The 27,326-nt window shown below is 45.3% G+C and overlaps 1 protein-coding gene, 1 long non-coding RNA gene and 1 other non-coding gene across 3 annotated transcripts in view; 2 read left to right on the forward strand and 1 right to left on the reverse strand.

Moving 5' to 3' along the window:
- The window catches only part of FOXK2 (forkhead box K2), a 53,079-nt gene extending 36,164 nt beyond the window's left edge, over positions 1-16,915 (reverse strand). The window contains exon 1 of the mRNA XM_061392440.1: positions 16,425-16,915. Coding sequence (XP_061248424.1) covers positions 16,425-16,837 — 413 coding nt within the window. The 5' untranslated portion in view covers positions 16,838-16,915. The remainder of the gene's footprint in view (positions 1-16,424) is intronic.
- A 67-nt stretch (positions 16,916-16,982) lies between these two features.
- LOC133232703 (uncharacterized) lies at positions 16,983-20,968 on the forward strand. Its single transcript, XR_009731436.1, has 2 exons — positions 16,983-17,371; positions 17,980-20,968. It is a non-coding gene; the product is annotated as an uncharacterized LOC133232703 (long non-coding RNA).
- Positions 20,306-20,378, forward strand: TRNAG-CCC (transfer RNA glycine (anticodon CCC)). Its single transcript has one exon. It is a non-coding gene; the product is annotated as a tRNA-Gly (tRNA).
- Positions 20,969-27,326: the final 6,358 nt, after the last annotated feature.

Raw genomic sequence — 27,326 nt, forward strand, 5'->3', positions numbered from 1 at the left:
CACATCTGCCTTTGTACCCACAGACCAGGAAGCATGATTGATTGATTCCAGAAGCATTCCTGACCCAATTTAGAGGGCTGGTGTTGGGTTTTCCAGCAATACATGTGACAAGCACCTTCACAATTGCTTCTGAGTTTTTCTTTGGCTTGGAGAAAAATTTTGTCTGTTGGTCATTTGTTGCACTGTGATTCCATTAATGAAGGTACTGGAAAGAACTGCCTTATCTACTACTCTGAGTGGCAATTTGCTGTTTGGGGGAGGCTGGCTCAGGAGCACATCCATTTAAAACCCTGATGCCAGGCTGAGGGTGACCGTAGTATCAGATATCAGTGTAACCAATGTGATGCTTCGTGCGTCCAGCAGTTTTACAAAAAAAAAAAACAAAAACAGTACAAATTCTACTTTAATTTCCAGTCATTCAAAACATGTTCTAGACTAACAAAGATTTCCACCAGTATAGAAATAATCCCATGAGCCTGCTCTCACCTGGATCACAAGTCACCACACCCAGGCTCGGAGTGGGCCTCCGGCCATGTCGCTGACAGCAGCACACAGGCACGCTAAGCACGCGGCAGGTGCTCAGAGCAGCGATTACTCCCCGGAGGCAGGACTTCTGAGATCACCCCAAGCTTGCCAGATAACACTCACACGGAACCAAAGGGGCTCTCCAACAGACACCTCACCAAGACAAAACTCATAAGCAGAGCCGTGCTCAGGGCCTGTGCTCCCTCCTTCCTCTCCCCAGTTCACAGCAATTTCTTTTGCCAGTGCACAAGAGCAACAGCCTCCAAATATTTTTGATTGCATGCTTCTAAGTGAAAAATTAAGCAGGAATTAAAATATGAATAATATATAATCAAGAAATGAAAAGGCAAGGGACAGAATCAGAGAAATATTCCCAATACACACAATTTACAGCTGACTTGCATTTAGGATATATAAAGAATTCTTAAAATAAAAACACAAACCCATTAAAAATGATCAAAGAGAAATTCACTACAGAAGATACAGGAATGGGTAACAAGCACATCAAGAGATGTTCAACATCATTAGTAATCATCATTAGTAATGCAAATCAAAGACCATGATACCCCTGCACATCCACAGAATGGCTAGTATTAAAAAACTGATAAAATCAAGGGCTGGCAAGGTTATAGAGCAACTAGAACTCTCCCACACTGCTGGTGGGAATATAAAATGGTGGCACTGCTTTGGCAAAGTCTGTCAGCTTCTTAGTAAAGCCACTTCCCCCTTAGGTGTTTGACCAAGAGAAATGAGACCCTCTGTCCACACAGACTCTTTCACAAATGTTCACAGCCATACCATGCCTAATAGTCCAACCTGGAAAAGACCCAGGTGTCCAGCAAGAGGTGAATGAATCAACCAACGATGTTAAGTCCATACAAAACAATACTTCTCAAACATCAACAATCACAAAGGGAAAAAACTGCCCCAAAAGCAACATGGATGAATCTCAAAAACATGTTAATCAAAAAAAGCCAAACTGAGGAGTATACACTGCATAATTTCTTAAGAAATCCTAGGAAAGATATAACTAGTCTACAGTGATGAAAAGCAGGGCTTTCAGTTTCAGAAGAGGGGCAAAAGGGCAGGAGAGAGATTCTGGGAGACAGAAACCTTCTCTTACTTTGAACTGGGGTTTCCGTTACACAGATATAAGCACCCATCAAAACTCTTCGAAAGGTACCCTTAAAAGAGTTTTCTTTTATCCTATTAAAGTGTATCTCAAAAAATGTTTTTTAAAAGAAAAAGTTAAAATGGCAATAATACATTCACATACGTATAAATTATATTACTATATTACACACTAAAAAACACAAAAATAGCAACCAAACAGGATGAGAAAAACAATCAGAAGTATATCTTCTTCCAAACTCTAAAAGTTCACCTTGATCTCTTTCTGGAGTAAGTACACACACACATTCTAGAGACTAATATACTAAAGAAAACATTGCTTTTGTTTTACCTCTGAGATTCCAAACAAAAGGAATACAATGTCTAGAACAGAGGGATTTTCTTTTTGCTCTATTGAGATATAACATGGTTTAGGTTTAAGGTGTACAATGTAATGATAAACGCATATAGTGCAGAAAGATTCGCATAGAAAAGTTAGTTAGTATTCATCAACTCATTATAGTTACAGTTTGTGTATGTGTTGAGAACTTTTAAGATTTACTGTCTTAGCAACTTTCAAATTTACGAACAGTATTATTACCTACAGAGGTACCATGTTGCACGTTATACCCCCAGGACCTATCTATCTTACAGCTACAAGTTTGTAATGTTGACCCCCATCCTCCTTAACCCACTTCCTCCATCCTATCTTTTATAAATCACTGATAAAACTGCCAATTACATAGCAATAAGAGACATGACTGGATCAAGCTCCGTATTAAATGGAGAGTTTTTACATTTGTTCAACCCTGGAGTAAGGCATTCCATTCTTAAGGGCACTTTATAAAATGACACCTTTTATTTTAGGGGTAGAAAAACAAAGGCATAATCCATAAGGTGTGTGCTCTGAATCCACAGTTCTAATACAGTGTCACCCTCTACCACACCAAGGTACTGCCGATGGTGAATACCTGCATGTGCATTTACTCTTCTTATCAGGTGAGCACACAGGAGGTGTGCATTCACTCAACCTATAGCAAAGTCTTCTCAAAATACTCTGCTGAATGGCCAATATGCACACGAAAAGATCAACATCATCAATCACCAGAGAAATGCAAATTAAAACCACAATACAATATACCACAACATACCCACTGAAAACCTAAAATGAAAAAGAGAAAATACCAATGCTGATGAAGCTGTGAAGACACCTGAACTCCATCTTACCCAGTGTCAAAGAGGTGTAAATGTAGAAAGCGCTTTTCCAAAGTGGTTGTACCTACGAAAGCAGAACATACATCGATGCTGAGCCACTGGCGCCCACCCAACAGACACGTACACGTCAAAACACAGCTACCAGAGTCTCAACCAACTGTTCAACTAAAAAGTCTTCCAACTTCAGACTCATAGCAGCATTATCCATTATAACGGCCTAAAATAAAGCTACCTAAATGTCCACCTATGGCAGAGTATCAAATTGGCATATATTCACATTATTAAACGTAACAATGACGATGAATGATCCACAGCTAAGTACAAAAATGTGGGCTAATCTCAAAAACATTTTATTCAGTGAAAAGCCAACACCACCTTCTCAACTCCATTCTGTATAACCCCATGTACATGAAGTCAAAAGAAAACAAACACTCTACAATTTAGAACTCAGGACAGTGGTTCTGTGGCTGTGAAGAACACATGGCAGGCTCCTGGGTGTTGACAGTGCAGCGTTTCTTACCTCGGGGCAGGTTACACTGTGGGTTCTCACTAAGCTTTATACTTAGGATCTATATTGTAGATCATACTAAAAACAAAAATATAAACAAATTGTGGAGAGTGACGAGACTAGAGACCAACTAAGAAAGTGCTCCAGAAGGCCACGTGGAAAATACCTAAGGCAAGAGCTATGCAGCAAGAAGGGTGAGGGACAGATCTGAGAAACGTCCAAGTGGAATGAGGGGACAGATAAATAATTGAATGAGTTCAGCAAAGCAGAGCAGGCTGCGGAGAGGGTGAGCCCTGGTCCTAGATGGACATCAGCTCACAGGAGGAAAGGAGGACACTTGAGCAGAGAGAAACAGTAGGACTGCAGACTTCAGACCTGACCTACCAGCATCTGACTCAAGTCTGTAATATTTACCTATTTATTTGGCTATGTCGGTTCTTCGTTGCAGCACATGGGATCTATCTTAAATCATGGGGAATCTTTCCTTGGAGTATTCAGTTCAGTTCAGTCACTCAGTCATGTCCGACTCTTTGCAACCCCATGGACTGCAGCACGCCAGGACTCCCTGTCCATCATCAACTCCCAGAGCTTACTCAAACTCATGTCCTTTGAGTTGGTGATGCCATCCAACCATCTCATTCTCTGTTGTCCCCTTCTCTTCCCGCCTTCAATCTTTCCTAGCATCAGGGTCTTTTCAAATGAGTCAGCTCTTCGCATCAGGTGGCCAAAGTATTGGAGTTTCAGCTTCAGCATCAGTCCTTCCAATGAATATTCAGGACTGATTTCCTTTAGGATGGACTGGTTGGATCTCCTCGCAGTCCAAGGGACTCTCAAGAGTCTTCTCCAACACCACAGTTCAAAAGCATCAACGCTCTTCAGCACCAGCTTCCTTCACAGTCCAACTCTCACATCCACACATGACCACTGGAAAAACCATAGCCTTGACTAGACGGACCTTTTTTGGCAAAGTAATGTCTTTGCTTTTTAATATTCTGTCTAGGTTGGTCATAACTTTCTTCCAAGGAGTAAGTGTCTTTTAATTTCATGGCTGCAGTCACCATCTGCAGTGATTTGAGAGCCCCAAAAAATAAAGTCTGTCACTGTTTCCATTGTTTCCCCATCTATTTGCCATGAAGTAATGGGACCAGATGCCATGATCTTAGTTTTCTGAATGTTGAGCTTTAAGCCAACCTACTCACTCTCCTTTCTCACTTTCATCAAGAGGCTCTTAAGTTCTTCTTCACTTTCTGCCATAAAGGTGGTGTCATCTGCATATCTGAGGTTATTGGTATTTCTCCCGGCAATCCTGATTCCTTGGAGTGTACAGACTCTCTGACAGTGGCATGTGGGCTAATAGTGTGGGCTCAGTTTTGCAGTGCTTTGGCTTATTTGCTCCACAGCATGTGGGATCTCAGTTCCCCATGTCCCCGGTTCTAGGGAGCAGAACCTATCTTATTCCCAATTTATTGCATATTTCTGTTCCAACCCATCTGGGGGCTACCTGAAGGGTGATGCAGGCACCTCTCTGTGTTTTGCCAACCTCAGAACTCAAGGTGAAAAAGCTTGAAAACACTGAAAGTGAAATTTGAATCAGAGCCTGTGGTGAAAAAATTACAGTCCAAATACACAATACACAGCCTAAGGCAAAAGCTGGGGAGAGTTTTTCTGGGAGGCTGCTGCTGCTGCTGCTGCTAAGTCACTTCAGTCGTGTTCGACTCTGTGCGACCCCATAGACGGCAGCCCACCAGGCTTCGCCGTCCCCAGGATTCTCCAGGCAAGAACACTGGAGTGGGTTGCCATTTCCTTCTCCAATGCATGAAAGTGAAAAGTGAAAGTGAAGCCGCTCAGTCCTGTCCAACTCTGAGCGACCCCATGGACTGCAGCCTACCAGGCTCCTCCGTCCATGGGATGTTCCAGGCAAGAGTACTGGAGTGGGGTGCCATTGCCTTCTCCATTCTGGGAAGCTAGGACCTTCAAAAGTAACAGGGTATGGGACTTCCCTGGTGGTACAGTGGTGAAGAATCCACCTGCCAATGCAGGATACACAGCTTGATCCCTGGTTCCAGAAGATCCCACATGCCATGGGGCAACTAAATCTCCATGTCATGACTATTACACTTAGCTACTAAAGCCCGTGTGCCTGGAGCCCATGCTCCACAACAAGAGAAGCCACCGCAGTGAGAAGCTCATGCATCAGAACTAGAGAGTAGCCCCCAAGAGCCAAAACCAGAGAAAGCCTGAGTGCAGCAAGTTAGACCCAGTGAAGCCAATAATAAATAAATAAAGGTCAAAAAAAAGACACAAAAGGAAAGGAGAAATAATCAAAACAGCTGACTATACAAAAAAATCAACATAAAAGAAGGCAACTGGGGAGGAAATGAGGGACCAAAAAACTCTAAGACAGAGAAGAGAAAACAAATAGCAAAAGGGCAGAGTCCTTCCTTATCAATAATTACTTTAAATGTAAATGGATTAAACTCTCCAATAAAAATACTTCAGACAAGAAATTTAAGATGTTTTCTTCAGAGAACAAACATTAATATTCATTCAGCAACTCTCCTGCATCAGCCAAGGGCGATCCATACATCTCCATTTAGTTGATTCAATAATATCCATGTTTATTGGACAGTGAGGTTAAGAGATTATTAGACAGCTCAGACACTGGGGTAAGGCTCGTGCCTTCCCTCATCCAAAGTGATGCTATGACACTGTTCCAGTAGACTAATGAGCATACAGTGCCCTGCCTGGTCATTCTCAGCCCACCTCGAACCTTTCCCACAAGGAGAGGTCTATGGAGAATAACACAGAGGGGAGTAACAAGCAGCCTCTGGGATGTGATTCTTATTGTAAAGCCCCTGGGAAGTTGCCCTCCACAGAACAGGGAGAAGACCCAGGTTGACCCAGTGCCTACTGGGCACCAGGAGCTGAGGGACACTCAACCAATCTTCTGAGTAGAGCTCCACTTCGACCTGCAGACAACGCAATGACCCTGTTTCTCCGACAACTATTAACATAACCGAGGCTTGGCACACTACTCAAACAATGGCTTTAAGTACAGAAGCCAGTCCTTTAACAAAAGTGGTCAAACTGCCATTCCCAAAATACTAAAATCATTTTAAACATTTATAAACACAAAGTTCTTCCCATTAGAGATACGCAGGAAGAGAAACCCTAAACACTGAATGCCTAGTTACTAGAACTCACAGATGTTATAAAGAAATAGATATTTTTCAAAACTGTGAGTAATGTAAATTTGCATCAACAAGAACATGGATACTCTGAAAAAAAACTTTTAAGACAGAATAAAATAAAAGGTTGGTGGAAAATAAGATACAACTTTCAGAGGTAGGGTGGAAGTCGGGGTTGGACCACTTCATCAGGAAAGGATGTGCTCTGGATCAGGCAATCCCAGAAGGGTCTCCCAGGCCTCTGCAAAAGTCCTCAGCCACAAGAACCACCAGCAGCCTGGCCCTCCTCCAGCCTAAGGCATGTGGCCACAGGAGTCAGGATCTGAGTGCCTACTCTGTGGGAGAAGTCACGACATATTTGCAGGGACGTAGCTAGGCAATGGCACCCCACTCCAGTACTCTTGCCTGGAAAATCGCATGGACGGAGGAGCCTGGTAGGCTGCAGTCCATGGGGCCGCTAAGAGTCGGACACAACTGAGCGACTTCACTTTCACTTTTCACTTTCATGCCCTGGAGAAGGAAATGGCAACCCACTCCAGTGTTCTTGCCTGGAGAATCTCAGGGACGGGGCAGCCCAGAGGGCTGCCGTCTATGGGGTCACACAGAGCCGGACACGACTGAGGTGACTTAGCAGCAGTAGCAGCAGCAACTACCGCCAGCTCCACCTTGGCTAGTGTGGGGCAACACTGAAGAACAGAACACTACATGGTCTGACTTGCTCCTAGAACAGACCTACAGGTTACCATGCAGCATGACAACAATTATATGATCAATGCACATCATCAAGGACATTTTTATTTAACTACAGGAACTTCTGTTCACATGTATCCAGGCTTCCCCTCTACGTATCAATCCCCCTCCATGTATCAAACAACTTTAAAAAAACACATAATGCAAAAACAAAAAGGCCACTTAGGATGGTCAACATAAACAAAAAGAAAATGCACTGAATTGTAGAATCAAAGCACGAATTTAATTTTAATTGTTCTAAACTGTTTCCTTTGGTGCAGTATCTCCAAATATAAACCTCGAAGCCTATAAACAAAATCACCAACAGACCCTTGAGGCCTATCACTGTGCTGGCACTACACGAGGTCACTGAAGGTCACGGGCTACATTTCCAGTAAGTGTACAAGCTGAGGGTGAATGAGCCCAGCCTACAGAACACTGGAGTGCCAAGGTACAGGATATGTGCAATGTTTAACACATGTGGGCAAGTCCAGAGGGAGACTAGGCAAAGTGGGAACACAAGACTCAAGGAGGAACCGGGATGGGCAGGTCACATTTAAACCAATCTTCTTCCACTCAGCTCAAACAGCTGTAAAACTGATGCTCATAATCCTAACATCCTCCAAAAGTTTAGAAATAGCAAAAACATAGCATTTTTAATATATCACTTTTGCACTCAAAATGCTATTACAGGCTGAAAAAGACCAGAAAAACACAAAGTCTGTCTCCGATCTACTTGTTTAGGGTTTTCTGTATCCCGTCTGTTTAAGAGTCAAAAGACAAGTTTCATACTGCTGATTGTGGGAGACTAAATAAATACCACGAGAAAACAGCATCCATCTGACAGCAGTCTTTCACAGTGTGGTTGTAGTGACACTCTCTCTCACACCATCAGTTCATTTTTCAGGAGAACCAAGACCACAAAAAACTGGAACAACTCCACTAGAACAGCTCAATGTTTTTTGCATTAACCATAAATGTTTGTTCAGTAATTTGATCAACCTAACTAAAGAAACTGGATACATGTGAGCATACACATTCCATGGTGAGAACATCAGTCTACTCCCGAGTACTAAGACCGATCTCCTTACAACCCAAGTAAGATTTGGGATTGCCTCCTGGGAGTGTCCTTCCAAAGTTGCAAAGGGAGAGATTCTATGTCAGACCTCTCCACCTCAAGCTTCGTTTCAGAAAGGCACTGCCAATAAATTAGAAACAAATGCTATGGTACCTTGAAGGTTTAAACAGGTACCATTGTATGTTATTAAAACTCACTGTCTATGGGGCTAGGAATAACATCCCACTGTTACTAACTGCTACGATCACTGTGCTCCAGGGTCTCCACCATCCTACCACTGATGCTTGGGGTGGTATTATTCTCTGTTGAAGGGGGCCTATCCTTCAAAATCATGGGATTTTTACAGCATCCCTGGCCCCAGCCCACTAGGTGCCAGTTGCATCCCCGCCCAGTTGCACCAACCTAACATGTTCCCAAATATCCTAGGGAAGGCAAGGGTATGCCAGTGAGAGTCACTGTTGTACTCTGATCTCTTTCAATGGGTAAGATCCAGAAGCATTCTGCAGATGCCAAACTGCAGCAAAGGCCAAACAATGTCTAATATCCCCACAGAATTCTCAGCAGAGCACCAGGCATATACGCCATGCTTGCTGTACATGCTTGGTGGAACTGAGGCATGCTAGGCAAGGCAGCTTCCCACGAGGTGCCTTCTAATCTCCCCGCAGCTGTTTCCCGGGATGACGGCAGTAACACCTTGTCGTGGTGCTCAAGCTGCTTCGAATCACAGAATGGCAATGCGTGCATTCAACCTGTCCTGACATATTGTGTTTCATTAGCAAATTCAAACAATCCTCATTAAAAACTGGGACTAGAAGTGGGAGCTGACTTACTGTATTATTATTTAAGATACTGTAAACTGCTCCAAGGGCTTCTCAGGCGGCTCAGTGGTAAAGAATCTGCCTGCCAATGCAGGAGCCGCAGATTCTATCCCTGGGTCAGGAAGATCCTCTGCAGGAGGAAACAGCAACCCACTCCAGTATTCTTGCCAAGATAACCCAAGGACCAGAGGAGTCTGGCAGGCTACAGTCCATAGGGTCGCAAAGAATCAGACACGACTGAGTGACTGTGCACAAAATTCTCCAAAATCCAAACATAAAAGAAAGCAGGAGCTACACAAAAATGTTAAACAGATAAGAATACCATCCAAGATGCTAAAAGCTTCCTTATTTTAGGGACTTCCTGGTGGTTAAGAGTCCACCTTCCAATGCAAGGGATGCAGGTTCGATCCCTGACTGGGGAACCAAGATCCCACATGCTGCAGAGCAACAATTAAGCCCATGTACTACAATGAAGACTCAACACCCCCAAATTAAAAAAAAGAATACTATTTTTAAAAGCTTCCTTATTTTAGAAACCCCTTTTTTTTTCCATTAAAAAAAAATAAGTTTTTCCTCAGCAAAACAAGAATTGCTGAATTTTCACAATGGAAAAATTTCCTGTTACTCTATAGTCTCATCTTCTGGAATATTTCCACCAATTATGAAGCTATACTGTGCTTCTGCAACTGTGGATCTAGATGAGACCTGCTGATGAACAGGGGACCATAAGTGAGGGAACCATATCTAACGAGAACCCTGTCACTAAATGATCAACATCTGAGAATATTAAAACAATAGTCATGCCCTAAATCAGTAGCCAACAAGCACACACATATATGTATCAAGTAACGATGGTTACGTGCCATTACCAAAGGATACAAACACAAGTAGGACCTTCCCTACCCTGGAGGACCAACAGGGGAAAAAGTCAAGCAAGAAGACAAGCTGCAGCACAAGGTGATGAGGAGGGAACATTACCATTTAACCTTGCCTTCCAGAATGGGCTCCTTGACCTACCACTTCTACTGGGTCCAGAGCACTTCTGAATGTCTGAAAAGCACAGACATTGAGGCCTTTGAGGCCTCCCCTCTGAGGCCTGCAGGGGAGCCCAGCTTCAGGTCCCCTCTGCCTTTAAGAAAGACAGCATGGACTTCCCTGGCGGTCCAGTGGTTGATAATCTGCCTTCCAGTGCAAGGGACATGGGTTTGATCCCTGGTCTGGGAAATTTTCACATGCTGCAGAGCAACTAAGCCTGCGCTCTGCAACTACTGAGCCCAAGCACCCAGAGCCTGTGCTCTGTAACAAGAGAAGCCACCGCAATGACAAGCCTGCAGAGGGCAACTAAAGGGCAGCCCCCATTCACCATAACAAGAAAGCCCTCGCAGCAATGAAGACCCAGCACAGCCAAGAATATAAACAAACAAGAAATAAAGAGACCGTGGCCTAGATTTCAAAAGTATATATGGTTTGTTACACTTCAATAAAAAGGCAATTTTAAAAAGAAAAACAGTAAATTGCAAAGTTCTTTGATTGGACAGAGAAGCCACCCTTCATTAACCAAATAACAGTTTGGCCAATGGCATTAAAGAACAAGAATTCTTCAAATCAGACCACAAACAGGACATGACTTTTAACCAGTTCCCTTTCCTGACTTGGCCCCAAGGCAGAGCACTTTTTCTTTCCCCCTGAAACAGGGAAGGTCTGTGGTGAAGTTGACATACTGGAGTGGGGTGGAACCAGAACGGAGGCTCTAGGAGACAGGGTACCCTGAAACAGACCTCTTCTGGGTCAGCCTGGCTTTATCCTCAGGTCCTGGGGGAAAGACAACTTTTCTCAGTTAAAGAAATTTCAAACTTAGCTCACTATTCCCAGAGGCCTTTGATCAGTCTACTGCATGCACATGTGTGGAGCTGTGAGCAAGTTGGAGAGTGCTGGCCCCTTGAGGACATTTTCACCATGTCACATTTCCTGTGACATTAGATCTCCACAGGCCCCTCCATACCAGGACACTGTGATAAAATACAAGCAGCCCCTGATGTCTAGCAAGGGCAAGGGCACAGGCCTGGCGCTGATTATGCCACACAAGGTCAGTTATTATCCCTGTTAAAAGTGAGGAACTAAAGCAGGTTAAGCAGCAGGGCTGGAATCTGACTCGTCTGTCCAGCCCCAGTGCCCATTCTTGCTTTCTCCTGATACAATTGGTTGCACACAAATAACCACTACAGGCGACAGGTCCCATCAGGTAGCCCTGTTTCTCAAAATGTGTTAGAAATTCAAACTATTTAAAAATCAAAAGCTACTCCTTAAGTAAACATTTTAAATGACCAGAGTTCTACCACTACAAAAATTACTAAGCACTAGTAAAGTACAAGCAAGCTGGTTATTGGGTTATCTTTAACATAGTAAAGAAAGCTTTATGCTAAAATGGCTGCACTATGTTCCCAATGTCTACAAGTCAGGGATGATAAAAGTGTGTCTCAATTTGCCAAATGAATAAACACTGCAGCTTGTAGAAAATACGCAGTGGCTCCTAAAAGCACCTAGTTTGTACACTGAGCGCTTTATAAAGTGCAAAGCGCCTCTGCTCTGCCATAGACTTGCCATTACATGGTGCCCACTTCTGGGGACTCCAGCAATCCGGGGCCCCAGCTCTTAGCTCTACCCACAAGCTGATCAGAGGCTCAAGGGATAAAATGAAGGTGTTTCAGCCAATCTGGCAGCCCTGAGACAAGAAAACATGCCAGACCTCACTAATGGCTCTGCTTAGGTCTCCAAAGAAGACCTCCTCATTTTATCATCTCCTACTGGGAACTCTATTCTCCACACGTCATCTGTCCAGTCTTTGCACCTTGGCTACATCTCCCAGCAGTTTCCCCCACCCACTTCACCCTAGCGATCCACATGGTTTACCCTCCTTCTAACCCTAATCTCACCTCCGTCCTTCTTTTAATATCCATCCCCTCCCCACAACCACTTCTCACACCTCCACTCTCTCCCTCTCGTCCCCCAGGAGTCCACACCCTGTCTCCTTCCTCACCCCGCAAAACACTCTAATCACCAAGCCCATGGCTTCCCATGAAGGGTGACAGTGCAAGTCATGGTCCCTTTCCCACAGCTCTCCTCTCTCGGCCCTCCCCTTCCTATTTCCTTCTTTCAGGTACTGGTATTCTCTGGGAACCTTCATTCTGCCCAATCCCTATCATCTAAGCAGGACAGAGTCACTGTGAGATCCTTCAGTTTTTCTTGGGAGTCCTCACCTGCAAAGCTCCAGAAGTCACTGTTTACTCAGTTCTCTCCTATCCTCACCTAAGAGGAAGCTCTCTGTGATTTAATGAGAAAGTTTTCCAGTGTGACATTACCAAACTTCATCTGCAAGTTAAAACATGCCACATAAGAAAGAGGAGGTGGTGTTGTATCACCAACTGATAGGCAGTTAATGCAGCATAGAAACAGGGTCACTTTTCTAAATAGGTACAATGGCAATTCTGCCTATTAAATATCTTTATAAGTCTGGCTATTAGATATTTAGGATCTTACTGATTAAAAAATACATTAGGGACTTCCCTGGTGGTCCAGTGGTTAAGACTTCACCTTCTAATGCAAGGGGTGCAGGTTTGATCCCTGGTCTGGGAGCTAAGTTCCCACATGCCTGGAGACCAAACAAATGTAAAAAAGAAAAATAAGCAACTAAATTGTAATAAAGTCAATAAAAACTTAAAAAATACACCAAATTCACTTGACATTTCAAAGTACACACAAATGTTAAAGAGTTGCTTATTTTTATTTATCAGTTCTACTCAGTTTGCTACCATGGCCACAAGAAGAGCAACAACAGCAAACCCAGACTTTCCTGCCTAACAGATCTTCCTAGAACACTTTACTACTCACTCAGGTGCCAGACCAGGTCCTTAGACAAACAGGGATCCTGTTCCTCAAAAAAAAAAACCACAAAACTTCATTCTCTCGCTGACCACTGTGGAAATGCTCTCCTACCAGGCCTAGGCAACTTCACACTTCACAAACCTGTCCCCTAAATCCTTTCCAGCCTGAGTTCTACCTCTCCAGCACCAGGCAGCTGGCCGCAGTCACACCTGCAAGGCCACTCCACATGCCCACTTCAGGAACCTGGCCCAGAGCTCCACAGACAACCCCCTCTCCCGGTCCCAATAAGAGCTGAACTTCCAACAAGTCAGATGCTCCTGGGGAGGAAAAAATTGCATTTCTGAACACCCAGCCCTGCATACTTGGTTGCAAATCAAGGATTTTTGGAAATTACTTTTCTTGTGGAAAACCACACGCTTGCAACTCTTCATGTGTTCAGCTTACTCCCCCTACCCCCAACACACCCACTCACACACCAGTCCACACTATGTATGGAACTTACAAACACCATGGAGAAGGTGCTTGTACTTAGATCTTATCCAAACCATTTAAAATACTCATGACAGCCAACACACAGGATCACAGGCCTCATCTTCCTCTATTCCTCCCAAATTAATATTTAGTATTTTAATAAAATAGTGAACCATACTTCAAGTCTAAACTGCTTATATACTCTTCTAAATTTTCTGTATATAAATTTTAAATACCATAAAGTGCAAATTCATTTTAAAGATGGAATAAAATTATTCAAATAAGAGACCATCCAGAGATTGTCATATTTTTAAAACTCCTCAGTGATTTTTCAATCCAGTAAGCAAGTCTGAAATAAGCAATAAGAATATTTCAACCTCTGGGGACTTCCCTAGTGATTCAGTGGTTAAGACTCCACATTTCCACTGCAGGGGGTACGGGTTTGACCCCTGGTCAGGGGAAACCAAGACCACTGCATACCTAGTCACTCTAAGTTACAGGTGCTTTCAAATGAATATAATTTGATTTTTCAATGTTAAAAACATTTAGAACATAAAACTGACTTTAATTAAAAAAAAAATTTTTTTTAACAGTTTGTCTGCATTTGGCTAGCACCAATCATCTTTACAGTTTCTTCCATTAACCTGTATCTGTTATCCCTTACACTAACAATTTAGAAATAAAGTGACGTGAAAGTCTTTCAGTCATGTCCGACTCTTTGCGACCCCATGGACTGTACAGTCCATGGAATTCTCCAGGCCAGAATACTGGAGTGGGTAACCTTTCCCTTCCAACCCAGGGATCAAACCCAGGTTTCCCTCATTGCAGGCGGATTCCTTACCAACTGAGCTATGAGGGAAGCCCCAACAATTTAGAAATAATGCCTTACAAAAAGGGAGGTACTGCAAAATCCTAACAGTTACCTACTCATCTCACACTATAAAAATGCCAAAACCCCTTTCATGAAAAAACCCACTCCCCTCTGTCAGTATGGGCACAGGTTCCCAGGGCCATAAGAAGTCCAGGGCAGGTGGCAGCCTGGGTGGGCCATGGACTCTTCCCTGTGCAAGAGCAGGAGATAAAGGCCAGAGGCCTGACCTCTACCCCCACTGCCTTTCTTAATCATCTCATTTAAAGGCTCACTCCACCCCTCAAAAGTCTGAATTCTGCCTCCTCACAGAAAGTCCTGGAGAAGGCAATGGCACCCCACTCCAGTACTCTTGCCTGGAAAATCCCATGGATGGAGGAGCCTGGAAGGCTGCAGTCCATGGGGTCGCTGAGGGTCGGACACAACTGAGCAACTTCACTTTCACTTTTCACTTTCATGCACTGGAGAAGGAAATGGCAACCCACTCCAGTGTTCTTGCCTGGAGAATCCCAGGGATGGGGGAGCCTGGTGGGCTGCCGTCTATGGTGTCGCACAGAGTCGGACACGACTGAAGTGAGTTAGCAGTAGCACAGAAAGTCCATTTATTTCCACGTTTGGTATGTCAACACAAATAAATGGTTCTGGTTGAATGGCAAAAATACAATTTTCTTTAAAAATCTCTAACTTCTTAGAGTAAAAATATAATAATACCCTTTGTTATGACACTAAGTTATTTGCAAAAAACAAAGTGCCTAACTAAGAAGCAGCTGTCAGACCTCTATCATTGATTTCAGGTGCTCTATAGCATAAATACACACAAACAGTATTCTGGTTTGAAAAATAACATTATTTGAAATGCTCCCATCAAGGTTTAAAGAATTAGCTGGTACAGCTTTCCAGGCTAAGCAGTAACAGCACATGTGTACAAAAATCGAGGAATAAAGAAAGCAACAAATCTTACCCCATCTCCAACAACCAAAAGCAGTCAAAATTTTCAGTCTGTGGAAAAAGGTTCTACTTAGAAACAATCTATAATTCCCTGAAGAATAATTACCATTTCCTAGACAGCAAGTTTGTTTTTCAAGTAGACTAAAGGCTAACCTCACAAAATCAGAGAACCAAGCTGAAATGCTCTGTAGTGGGACTGATAGTTCCCCACGAAGCTCACTTAATTACACTCTATATGACCTTATAATAATCTCTAAGTAATTAAATGATTTTCCAAAAAGTTATGTTGAAAGTACCTAGTTTTCCCAAAAATTTAGGGTTTAGCACAGATTTTTAAATTCATCATGCTTCTTCAAGAGCTTTCACTTTCTAGGCTACAAAAAACACAGTAAGAAAAAGAAGTCCTTGGCAGCTTAAAAAACACAGGCTTGAAATAATACACTACTGAAAACAGGTAGAACAAAAAGTAACAGATAATCCATCATCAGTCAAAAACATACAGATTTTTGTTTTGGGCAGTTCCACCAACCAGACCAACGTTTCTAATCCACACTACCTAACATGCTAGTTATGAAAAATATTGTGCATATTCTCAGAACTGCACAGAGAACCCCAGAAAACCTCAGCCCACGTGGACAGCTGCCTGAGCCTCCAGCTTTGGGAAGGCGAGGGTGGGGGGTCCCGGGCTGGGACTGTAGTCTGCGCTTTGGCCGTGGGTACTAAGGATGAAGCCGGGACACTGGGGTCACGGACTGGGATCCTGCCAGGTTGATGGAATCAGGGTCTTGGTCTGATCGTAGGGAAGAACAAGGCCAGATATCGAGATCTAGGTCCTGGTTGTGGGAGGATGGACAAGGGCTCGGGGTCGGAATGAGGTTTAGAGTCTCTGGGTTCTGACTGTGCCCTACTGGTGGCTAGGACTAGGCGAGGTTCGCTGGCGGGGGGCTGAGTCCCTCCCGGTAGTGGGTAGGGGTAGGGGATCGTGGGTCAGAGTGGATTGAGAGTCGGTAGTCGGGGTCCGAGTCCCGCCGGCCAGGCCGCACCCCCGCCTGCGTCCCCAGGCCCTGGCCCTGGCCCCACTCACACGCGCGGCAGCTGCAGCGGCGGCGCCCCGCGCCTTTGGAACACCCCGTCCACGAACACGCCGTTCTTGCCGAGGCAGCGCAGGTAGAAGTCGCCGCCCGCGTCGGGCCCGGGCTGCGCCGACGGCTCCGGGGCCGCCCCGCCATGGCCGCCACCGCCCGGGGGCGTGAAGATCTCGAGGTGGCGCCGCGAGATGAAGCTCGAGTGGCCCATGCTCACGTCCACCGAGCCCTGCGACGAGTTGCGCCCGATGGTCACCGAGCGCTTCTTCATCAGGTACTCGAACTCGCGGCCCTCGAGGCGCGCCACGGCCCAGCCGCCCGGCGGCGACCCGCCGCCCGCGCCCCCGCCACCCCCGGCCCCGCCGCCCGCGGGAGGCCCCCCCGCGCCCGGGAGCGCCGCGGCCGCCGCCATGGGCCTGCGAGGGCCCGGGCCGCCTTCCGCCGCCGCCACGGAGCTGAGGGCCGAGCGAGGCCGCCGGCCGGCGAGCGACGAGCGGCGGCGAGGGGCGGGACACGCGCGGCGCGCCGCGGGCCGGCGCCGGGCCGGTGACTGACGGCCGCGCCCGCCTATAGGGGCGGTGCACGGCAGTGGGGCTACCGGCGGCCGACCAATAGCGAGGCACGCCGGCCGTGCGCTTGCACGTCGGCCGCGGCGCCCGACGCAGGCGCGGCTCCGGGCGGTCTGGAAAACCCGGGATGGAACACGGAGGCCGCGGAGCCGACGCGCGGCACCGCAGCGCGCAGTGCCGCGCGTGGGGCGGAGGCGGGAGCCGGGCTGGGGTCAAGGTCGGCGCGGGCAAGCGGTGGGGGCCCGCATGCGCCTCACCCGGCCCAGCGCTTTGCAGCTGCTGTCACGCGCGCACACTCAGGCTTGGCCGGAGCCTGCCGCGTGCTGGCAGCTGAAATCCAGGCGTTTCCACGGTTGCAGTAGCTGTGAGATCCCAGCGTGAGTGTCTGCGGGGTGGTGGGGAGGGGGAGGGGTGAGGGTCCGCAGGGAGGAGGATGGGGAGGGTCCACGGGGGCGCGGGAAGGGATACGGGGAGGGGTGCAAGGGCGCGGACCAGCATCCGGGATGCCAAGGGCGCGGTGGGAGCGGGAAGCCTCGAGGGCCGCAGATCGGCTCCGCTCGCAGAGCCAGGCGCTTGGGGTTCTCTGTGTAACAACCCATTCTAAAGAAATGGAAATTAACGTATCCCTCTGAATTCGACATCTGCCTGTCTCATTGCCGTAGATGTGTTTGTGGTTATAGTACAAACCCCTGGGGGTTCACACTGCTTTGAGCCATAAGTGTGGCAGAGTATCCTAGACAGAAGAAATGTCGTTTTCGTTGAAGTCTCATACTTGGGAGAGATTTTAGGTTGTGATGAGACAAGAATGGAAATAATAAGGGGGGAAACCTTTCATTCACAAACAAAGCACAATTGATCCAAAGAAAGAGCATCCCATCAAGTATAACTGACCTGAGTTCGGAGTTTGTGCTGCGTGCTGTTGAACTTACGTAAGGCCGCTCACTAGAAACGTTCACTTGCTTTTCTTTTTTTTTCCCATCAACAGAGAGTATCCACCTCACGCAGGGAACCCAAGCCAGACGGTAAAAAGAGGGTGAGCTTGTCCCATTGCACTGATGTGTCTCAAGGATATCCCTACTATGTAGACATAAACCTCCTTGATGAAAAGATGGACAGTGCCCGGCAAGTGGAAATGCTAACTACCGCATGGTTCTGAGAAGTAAAGCGATTACAGACACTGGCTCCAGATCAGAGGGGGCTTGCACCATCCATTCCAAGTGCTCGGTGAACACCTGCTGGGTACCAGGCACAGGACAGGGTTGGACAGAGAACAGTAAGCAGGCCCCGGCTGCCACGTTCCAGCCTGTGTGAAAGAAGGACCATTGAGATGTGAAAGAACACCCATTGAGATGGAGGAGCAGCACCCAGGAGATGCTCTCAGGGTCTGGCCGCATTGCTGCTCTTTACATTGAGCCGTGGAAGGAAGAGATGTGAAGGAGACATACCCGAACCAGGGCTTCCAAAGCTTTGTTCTTTCATCCAGGAGCTGTGTCCATGCCGGACACAAGTGCCGGAAGAGAGCACGACCACAGGCCCCCTGCCTGGTGAGGCTTATGGAGGAGCCACAGTGCACGCACGAGCACTTACAGGCACAGCCAGGGAGCAGCACAGAGAGCAGAGTGAGGGGACGAAGAGGCAGGCAGGAGGGTGGGGGGGGGGCGGACACCTCTGACCTGAGGCCTGAGGGACGTGACCTCTGGGCAAAGATCAAGGGCAGCAGCCCAGAGGTGGGAGGAGGCCCCTGCCTGAGGGGAGAGACAGCCAGGGAGCCATTCAGAGGCTGCTGCTCCACGAGGCCACATTCTCAGTTTCCTCACCTGCAAAAGGGGCCCCGCACTGGCTGCTCTCATAAGCCTCTTCCAGCTCAAACCCTCCATTCTGAGGGAGCTCTGGGGCTACCCCTCTTGAAAACCCTCTTTCTAGAAGAAAAGATTCGAATAAGGCCTGAAACTTCCAGTGTTTCTATCCGAGCTGTCCTGACAGGGGAAAGTGCTATCAGAATTGTCTGTGATTCGGTCAGTAAACCCTCCTGCAGCTCTCTGCATGCCAGGTACATCTCTAAGGACTGTCTCGATACTGGCTCGGGCCATCCTCACGATACACCTCTGACTGACAGAAGCTCTGACTGCCTGCGTATTACTCCTAGGAGGCAGAGAGATTGACTAACTTGCCCATGTCAGCAGAGCCAGTCTGCCCTTCATTACTTCACTGGAGAAACAAAAACAAGGCTTCCTGTGTGCCCTTCACAATAGAGAGGATGTGTACTGACAGTAAAATAATCATGAACTTTGATACTCTTTCAGAAACAAAAATTCAGAGTACTCACCAGCACTGGAACTGGTTTCTAACAGAATAATATGAACAATTTGTGATGAGAAGTCCTGTGATCTTGAGAATGTAACACCGGGTTTCATAACTTTTCCTACGGAAAAGCCTTCAGAAGCTCATGGTTAGACACCAGAGGGAAGCCAGACCCAGCAGTCTGTTTCCTCCCTGTCCAGCTCCTGCCCAACTTTCCCAATTCTTCCCACTACTCCCAGGTGGCCTGGAGGACCTGTGCCCACCAGTCCCTTGGCACTGCCTGCATCCAGCTCTACCCTAACCGCCACTTGCCCGTTGATCCCTGCATTCCACCTTTGTTCATCAGCTGCCTGTACCCAGCACCCTCCCCCCACCTATCCAGTTCCTGCTTCTTGCACAAAGTATTCCAGTGCTGAGGCAACTCTGCTAGGCTCTCCAGGGCCCCAGACTTCCTACCTTGTGTTCTCTGACAATTAATAACATACTGCCTCCCTTGTATCGTTACTTACTTTCTGTACTGTTACTTTTCATGAGTTTGTGGTATATGCCTTGTCTCCCTGACTCTGTTACTGCAGACCTTGAGCTGTATGTCTGACTCACTCCCAGTGATGGGCACTCAGCACGAAGCTGCCTCGGGAAATCAGGCCACTCCATCCATCTGACTGGGCTGCTGGGTGCCGCTTTCATCTCTGTCCTTGGCTGGGGGTAGGCTGTCCATCTCTACAAGATGGAAACAGCACTTTGAACTGCATGGAAAAAATGTACAGAGAGGAGACAAATACTCTTGGCCAAGCTTTCAGAGGAAATATAAGGTATGTTCATTAAAATATGTCCCTGATGATAATCAGCACTGGAAATTCAAAAGGTGTTACCTTGAATAAATGTTATTTTTCACATTTCTGACTGTCTTCTTTATAAAAAATACAAATACTATGGAGTAAATTTCATATTACCATAAGCGTTTTGCTACCCAGGATTCTGAGATGAATGAAATATTCTATTTGGGGACTTCCCTGGTGGTCCAGTGGTTAAGACTCTGTGCTCCCAATGCTGGGGGCCTGGGTTCCATCCCCAGTCAGGGAACTAGATCCCACGTGCCACAACTATGACCCAGCACAGCCAAATAAGTAAATAATTTTAAAAAATATTCCATTTGATCAAACACCCTTGACTCTGAGGCAGGAATATGGTTGTTCTTATGTTCCTATCTCAGCATCACAGTAGCAAGCAGGTAGTAGGTATTCCATATATTTGTCAAACCATAGAGCTGAATTGAGGTCCACTTGGTAGAGAGACTGAAATTTATCATGACGATATCACTTCTATGTGGAACCTAATATGTGACAGAAATGAACGTACCTGTGAAACAGAGTCACAGACATAGAAAACAGACTTGTGGCTGCCAAGGGGGAGGGAGGGTGGGGAGGGGAGGGCTAGGAGTTTGTGATTAGCAGATGCACACTATTATATATAGGATGGATAAACAACAAGGTCCCACTGTACAGTCTGGGGAACTATATTCAATACCCTGTAATAAACCATAACGGAAAAGAATAGGAAAAAGAATGTATGTCTCTATATAACTGAATTACTTTGCTGTACAGTAGAAATTAACACAATGTTGTAAATCAATTATATATACTTCAGTAAAATAAAACAAATGTATCATATGACTGTGAAGTTTCAAATAATTGTGACGCAATCACAACAACCTGACATTAAAACCTTACATGTATATTCTTGGCAATTCAGGAGCCATTTCACGATCTCATGGCGCCTATCATCATGATTATGAATACTGTTTTTTTCACTGCCATGCTCTACGCAGAGAAAAGAAAAAGAAAGTGAAAGTCACTCAGTTGTGTCCAACTCTTTGTGACCCCATGGGCTATACAGTCCATGGAATGGGGATCTTCCCTACCCAGGGATCGAACCCAGGCCTCCTGCATTGCAGATGGATTCTTTACTAGCTGAGCGACCAGGGAAACCTAAGAATACCAGAATGGCTAGCCTATTCCTTCTCCAGGGGATCTTCCTGACCCAGGGATTAAACCAGGCATCTCTTGCATTACAGGCAGATTCTTTACTAGCTGAGCTATCAGGGAAGCCCCTATATGCAGAGAAGAACCTGCCAACTTGAAGTTCATCCTGATTGGTTTAGTTAACTGTATTGGTACAGATCACTAAACAAAAGTAATGTATTCTTTAATATTGATTTGCTAAGTTTGTTATATAGCCTGGTCTATAGAATCTATATTATTCCACTCAAATCCATAGTTGGCTTGCTTGTAGGAATGGACAAGCTGATTCTGATATTCATTAAGAGGTGCAAAGGATCAAGATGATCTTGAAAAAGAAGAACTAAGTTTGAAGGATTTATGGCTATATTAATACAAATTAAAATAAAGCCATAGTAACCAAGTGAATATAACGTGCCTTTTCTAATTCAGCTTTTAACAAAAAGCTAATAAAATACAGTATAGCTATAGTTTTTCAAATCAACATAAAGCTATACTAATCAAAATTGTGTGGCATTGGTGTAAGAGTAGACAGACCAGTGGAACACAATAGAAAGTCCAGAAACAGACCTCCACGTATGCAATTAATTGGTTTTAACAGAGGTGCCGAAGTTGCTCTGTAGGGAAAGGGCAGTGTGATGTAATAAATATATACTTGGTCTCTGCCCCTGGTTCCTGACACAGAGCTCTTAAATCTCTTGGAATTTCCTGAGTATAGGAGCATCTTTTGTTGTCATGAGGCAACTCTGGACGAGCTCATGGATGGGGGCTGGTCACCAGAAAGACCATGCCAGCGTTAGATGCCAAAGTTTTAGCCCCACCACTATCCTCTGGGAGAGGGACTGAAGATTGTTCATCAAAGATGACTGTATGATGAAACTTCCATAAAAGTCTAAATTATGGGATTCAGAGAGCTCCCAGGTCAGTGAATACATGCATGTGAGAGGGGTACTCTGATCCCACACGGGCAGAAGCTCCATTGAAGCCCCTTCTGGGCTGTATCCCTTGTATCTCCTCATCTGGCTGTTGAGCTATATCCTTTAGAATGTCCTCTATAATAAGTCCATCAACATAACTATTTCGCTGGGCTTTGTGAGCCATTTTATCAAATTATTGAACCTGAGGGGGTCATGGGAACGCCTGTTTGTAGCCACGCGGGATAGAAGTGTTTAAGTATGGGGACCCTGTGGGCCTACTGCTTACAATTGGTGTCTGAAGTGGGGGCAATCTTGTGGGATGGGGCCCTCAACCTCTGGGGCCTGCAGTAACTCCAGGTAGTTCCTGTGAGAACTGAATTAAATTGTACGTAGCCCACCTGGCGTCCACAGAGAACTGGAAATTACTTGGTATGGAAAATCCACACATCGGGTGTCAGAAGTGTTGTGTGTAGGGAAAGTTTTTCTTTAGGAAGTCTACTCAATAAACTGCTGGAATAACTGGATATCTGAATGATCATCATAATCAGAAATGAGAAATCTGACCTGTATCTTTCACCATACAGAAAAATTAATTTGAGATAGATCATAGAGCTGTACATAAAAGCTGAAACTATCAAGCTTCCGAAAAGGAAACGAAACTATCTTTGTGTCTTTTGGGTTGCAGGACCCCAAAAGTGAAGACCATAAAAGGAAAAAAATGGATAAAAGTTATGAAAAAATAAATAGGCAAGAGTCTTTGAACAACTACTTCATAAGAGAAGACATATGAATGATCCATATACTCAAGGAGAGATGTTTGATATCACTAGTCATCAGGGAAATGCAAATTAAAACCATAAGAATACTGGAAGAATGGCGAAAATTAATAAAACCAACCTTACCAAGTGTAGGCAACGATGTGAAGCAATGCAAACTCTCCTACACTGTCAGTGGTAATAAGGTGGTACCATCACTGCAAAATAGTCTGGCAGCTTCTTATTACCTTAAGACTCTGAGTTTCCAATGCAAGGGGCACAGATTCAATCCCTGGTTAGAAAGTAAGATTCCACATGCCACACGGAGTGGCCAAAAAACAAGTTTTTAAAAAACGAGACATGCTTATTACCGTTTTTTATTATGGTAGAGGGCAGAATCCTAAGCAGTGGGAGTAGCTCATGTGAACATTCTGAGTGAGTGTTGTTCTGGGCCTTTCCTGGTGAGTAGGCGGAAGATCAACTCTGATCATTTTCCTTATTAATACATAAAGTATTGATTAATTAATTAGAGAATGAACGATAAAGAATTATAAAGTGAAGAAGAAAATGTTAGTCACTCAGCTGTGTCTGACTCTTTGTGACCCTGTGGGCTACAGGCCTGTCCATGGAATTCTCCGGGCAATAATACTGGAGTGGGTTGCCATTCCCTTCTCCAGGGGATCCTCCTGACCTGATCTTCCTTCCTGATCACAGGGAAAGGCCCAGAACAACACTCACTCAGCTGTTCACATGAGTTACTCCCACTTACTAGGATTCTGCCCTTTTCCATAATAAAAAAGAATAATAAACATGTCTCACCTTTTTAACTTTTTTTTTTTTTTTCCGGTCACACCCGGGATTGAACCCGGGTCTCCTGCATTGCAGGCACATTCTTTACCGTCTGAGCCACCAAGGAAGAGAATGAATGATAAAGAATGATAAAGTGCCCACGCCCCCTGCATTGGAAGCTCAGAGTCTTAACCACTGGACCGCTAGGGAAGTCCCACGTGTCTCACTTTCATAATGACAATTTTAAAATGCAATTAAGGTTGGCAAACATAAGTAGATCACTTAAAAATTGGTAAAATGTTTTAAACTCCATTTGATTTTTGGAAAGAATGAGTTTTATAGGTGAATACTACATTCCTAGTCGAATTTCATTCATTATCAAAAGCTTCAGAGATAAATCTTATAACACCAATTTAAAAAATACTGAAAATACCCTTCAATTTACTGATATTGGCTGGAAAGTATGTTTCCAATCCTCCACCACCAAAAGCTCTTCTCCAGAGACCTCCCATAGGTGATTTGGAAACTGGTGGGGCTGTATTAATACTTTATGTATTAATTATTAATCCTTATTAATACATAAAGTCCTACACACACACACCACAGACCCCGACCACATAAGTGTAGCTCTAGCCATTCCCCCCCCCCCAGGTATTGCCCAAGAGAGAAGAATGCAGATGCCTGCAAAATTGCTTATTTAAGAATGTTCATAACAGCTCTATTCATAATAACCAAAGTGAAAGTGAAGTTGCTCAGTCATGTCCGACTCTTTGCGACCCCATGGACGGTAGCCTACCAGGTTCCCCTGTCCATGGGATTTTCGGGGCAAGAACACTGGAGTGGGTTGCCATTTCTTTCTCCAGGAGATCTTCCCGACCCAGGGATTGAACTCAGGTCTCCCACATTGTGGGCAGACACTTAACCATCTGAGCCACCAGGGAAGTCAGGCTCAAACACCCAAGTGCCTTCAACAGGCACATAAGAAACAAATGGAGGGGCTGAGCACAGCGGGACGGGGCGCCTCCCGAGTTCCAGGGAGGCGGGCAGGCTCTCTTGAGCCCTTTTGTGCTTCCTCGTATCAGCATTTTGTGGAAAGTGTTTTGAGTTTCCACCGATCAGATCAGATCAGATCAGTCGCTCAGTCGTGTCCGACTCTGTGTGATCCCATGAATCGCAGCACGCCAGGCCTCCCTGTCCATCACCAACTCCCGGAGTTCACTCAGACTCAAGTCCATCAAGTCAGTGATGCCATCCAGCCATCTCATCCTCTGTCGTCCCCTTCTCCTCCTGCCCCCAATCCCTCCCTGCATCAGAGTCTTTTCCAACGAGTCAACTCTTCGCATGAGGTGGCCAAAGTACTGGAGTTTCAGCTTCAGCATCATTCCTTCCAAAGAAATCCCAGGGCTGATCTCCTTCAGAATGGACTGGTTGGATCTCCTTGCAGTCCAAGGGACTCTCAAGACTCTTCTCCAACACCACAGTTCAAAAGCATCAATTCTTTGCAGTCCAAGGGACTCTCAAGAGTCTTCTCCAACACCACAGTTCAAAAGCATCAATTCTTTGGCGCTCAGCCTTCTTCACAGTCCAACTCTCACATCCATACATGACCACAGGAAAAACCATAGCCTTGACTAGACGAACCTTTGTTGGCAAAGTAATGTCTCTGCATTTGAATATGCTATCTAGGTTGGTCATAACTCCTTCCAAGGAGTAAGTGTCTTTTAATTTCATGGCTGCAGTCACCATCTGCAGTGATTTTGGAGCCCAGAAAAATAAAGTCTGACACTGTTTCCACCGTTTCCCCATCTATTTCCCATGAAGTGATGGGACCAGATGCCATGATCTTCGTTTTCTGAATGTTGAGCTTTAAGCCAACTTTTTCACTCTCCTCTTTCATCAAGAGGCTTTTTAGTTCCTCTTCACTTTCTGCCATAAGGGTGGTGTCATCTGCATATCCGAGGTTATTGATATTTCTCCCAGCAATCTTGATTCCAGCTTGTGTTTCTTCCAGTCCAGCGTTTCTCATGATGTACTCTGCATGTAAGTTAAATAAACAGGGTAAAGATATACAGCCTTGACGTACTCCTTTTCCTGTTTGGAACCAGTCTGTTGTTCCATGTCCAGTTCTAACTGTTGTTTCCTAACCTGCATACAGATTTCTTAAGAGGCAGGTCAGGTGGTCTGGTATTCCCATCTCTTTCGGAATTTTCCACAGTTTATTGTGATCCACACAGTCAAAGGCTTTGGCATGGTCAGTAAAGCAGAAATAGATGTTTTTCTGGAACTCTCTTGCTTTTTCCATGATCCAGCAGATGTTGGCAATTTGATCTCTGGTTCCTCTTCCTTTTCTAAAACCAGCTTGAACATCAGGAAGTTCACGTTTCACATATTGCTGAAGCCTGGCTTGGAGAATTTTGAGCATTACTTTACTAGTGTGTGAGATGAGTGCAATTGTGCGGTAGTTTGAGCATTCTTTGGCATTGCCTTTCTTTGGGATTGGAATGAAAACTGACCTTTTCCAGTCCTGTGGCCACTGCTGAGTTTTCCAAATTTGCTAGCATATTGAGTGCAGCTCTTTCACAGCATCATCTTTCAGGATTTGGAATAGCTCAACTGGAATTCTATCACCTCCACTAGCTTTGTTCGTAATGATGCTTTCTAAGGCCCACTTGACTTCACATTCCAGGATGTCTGGCTCTAGGTCAGTGATCACACCATCGTGATTATCTGGGTCGTGAAGATCTTTTTTGTACAGTTCTTCTGTGTATTCTTGCCATCTCTTCTTAATATCTTCTGCTTCTGTTAGGTCCATACCATTTCTGTCCTTTATTGAGCCCATCTTTGCATGAAATGTTCCTTTGGTATCTCTGATTTTCTTGAAGAGATCCCTAGTCTTTCCCATTCTGTTGTGTTCCTCTATTTCTTTGCATTGATTGCTGAAGAAGGCTTTCTTATCTCTTCTTGCTATTCTTTGGAACTCTGCATTCAGATTTATATCTTTCCTTTTCTCCTTTGCTTTTCGCTTCTCTTCTTTTCACAGCTATTTGTAAGGCCTCTCCCGACAGCCATTTTGCTTTTTTGCATTTCTTTTCCATGGGGATGGTCTTGATCCCTGTCTCCTGTACAATGTCACGAACCTCATTCTATAGTGCATCAGGCACTCTATATATCAGATCTAGGCCCTTCAATCTATTTCTCACTTCCACTGTATAATCATAAGGGATTTGATTTAGGTCATACCTGAATGGTCTTGTGGTTTTTCCCTACTTTCTTCAATTTAAGTCTGAATTTGGCAGTAAGGAGTTCATGGTCTGAGCCACACGGTTGTTCAAATAGAGCAAAGCTGGAAGTGTGGTGTCTTCAGACCTGGACATTCCAGGTGCAGGAATTTACAAGTTACCAGCACAGTTGTGCTTGGTTGATTCCTGCAGGGTTCAAAATGGAAATTCACATAGTTCTGTAATGTACATCAGTGGCAGCCGGCTGAATATACTAGGACACCCACACATTAAAGAAATGAAGGGGAGGTGAAGAGCAAGCGAGAACCGAGTT

The sequence above is a fragment of the Bos javanicus genome, chromosome 19 (genome assembly GCF_032452875.1).
Source record: "Bos javanicus breed banteng chromosome 19, ARS-OSU_banteng_1.0, whole genome shotgun sequence".
NCBI lineage: Eukaryota > Metazoa > Chordata > Mammalia > Artiodactyla > Bovidae > Bos > Bos javanicus.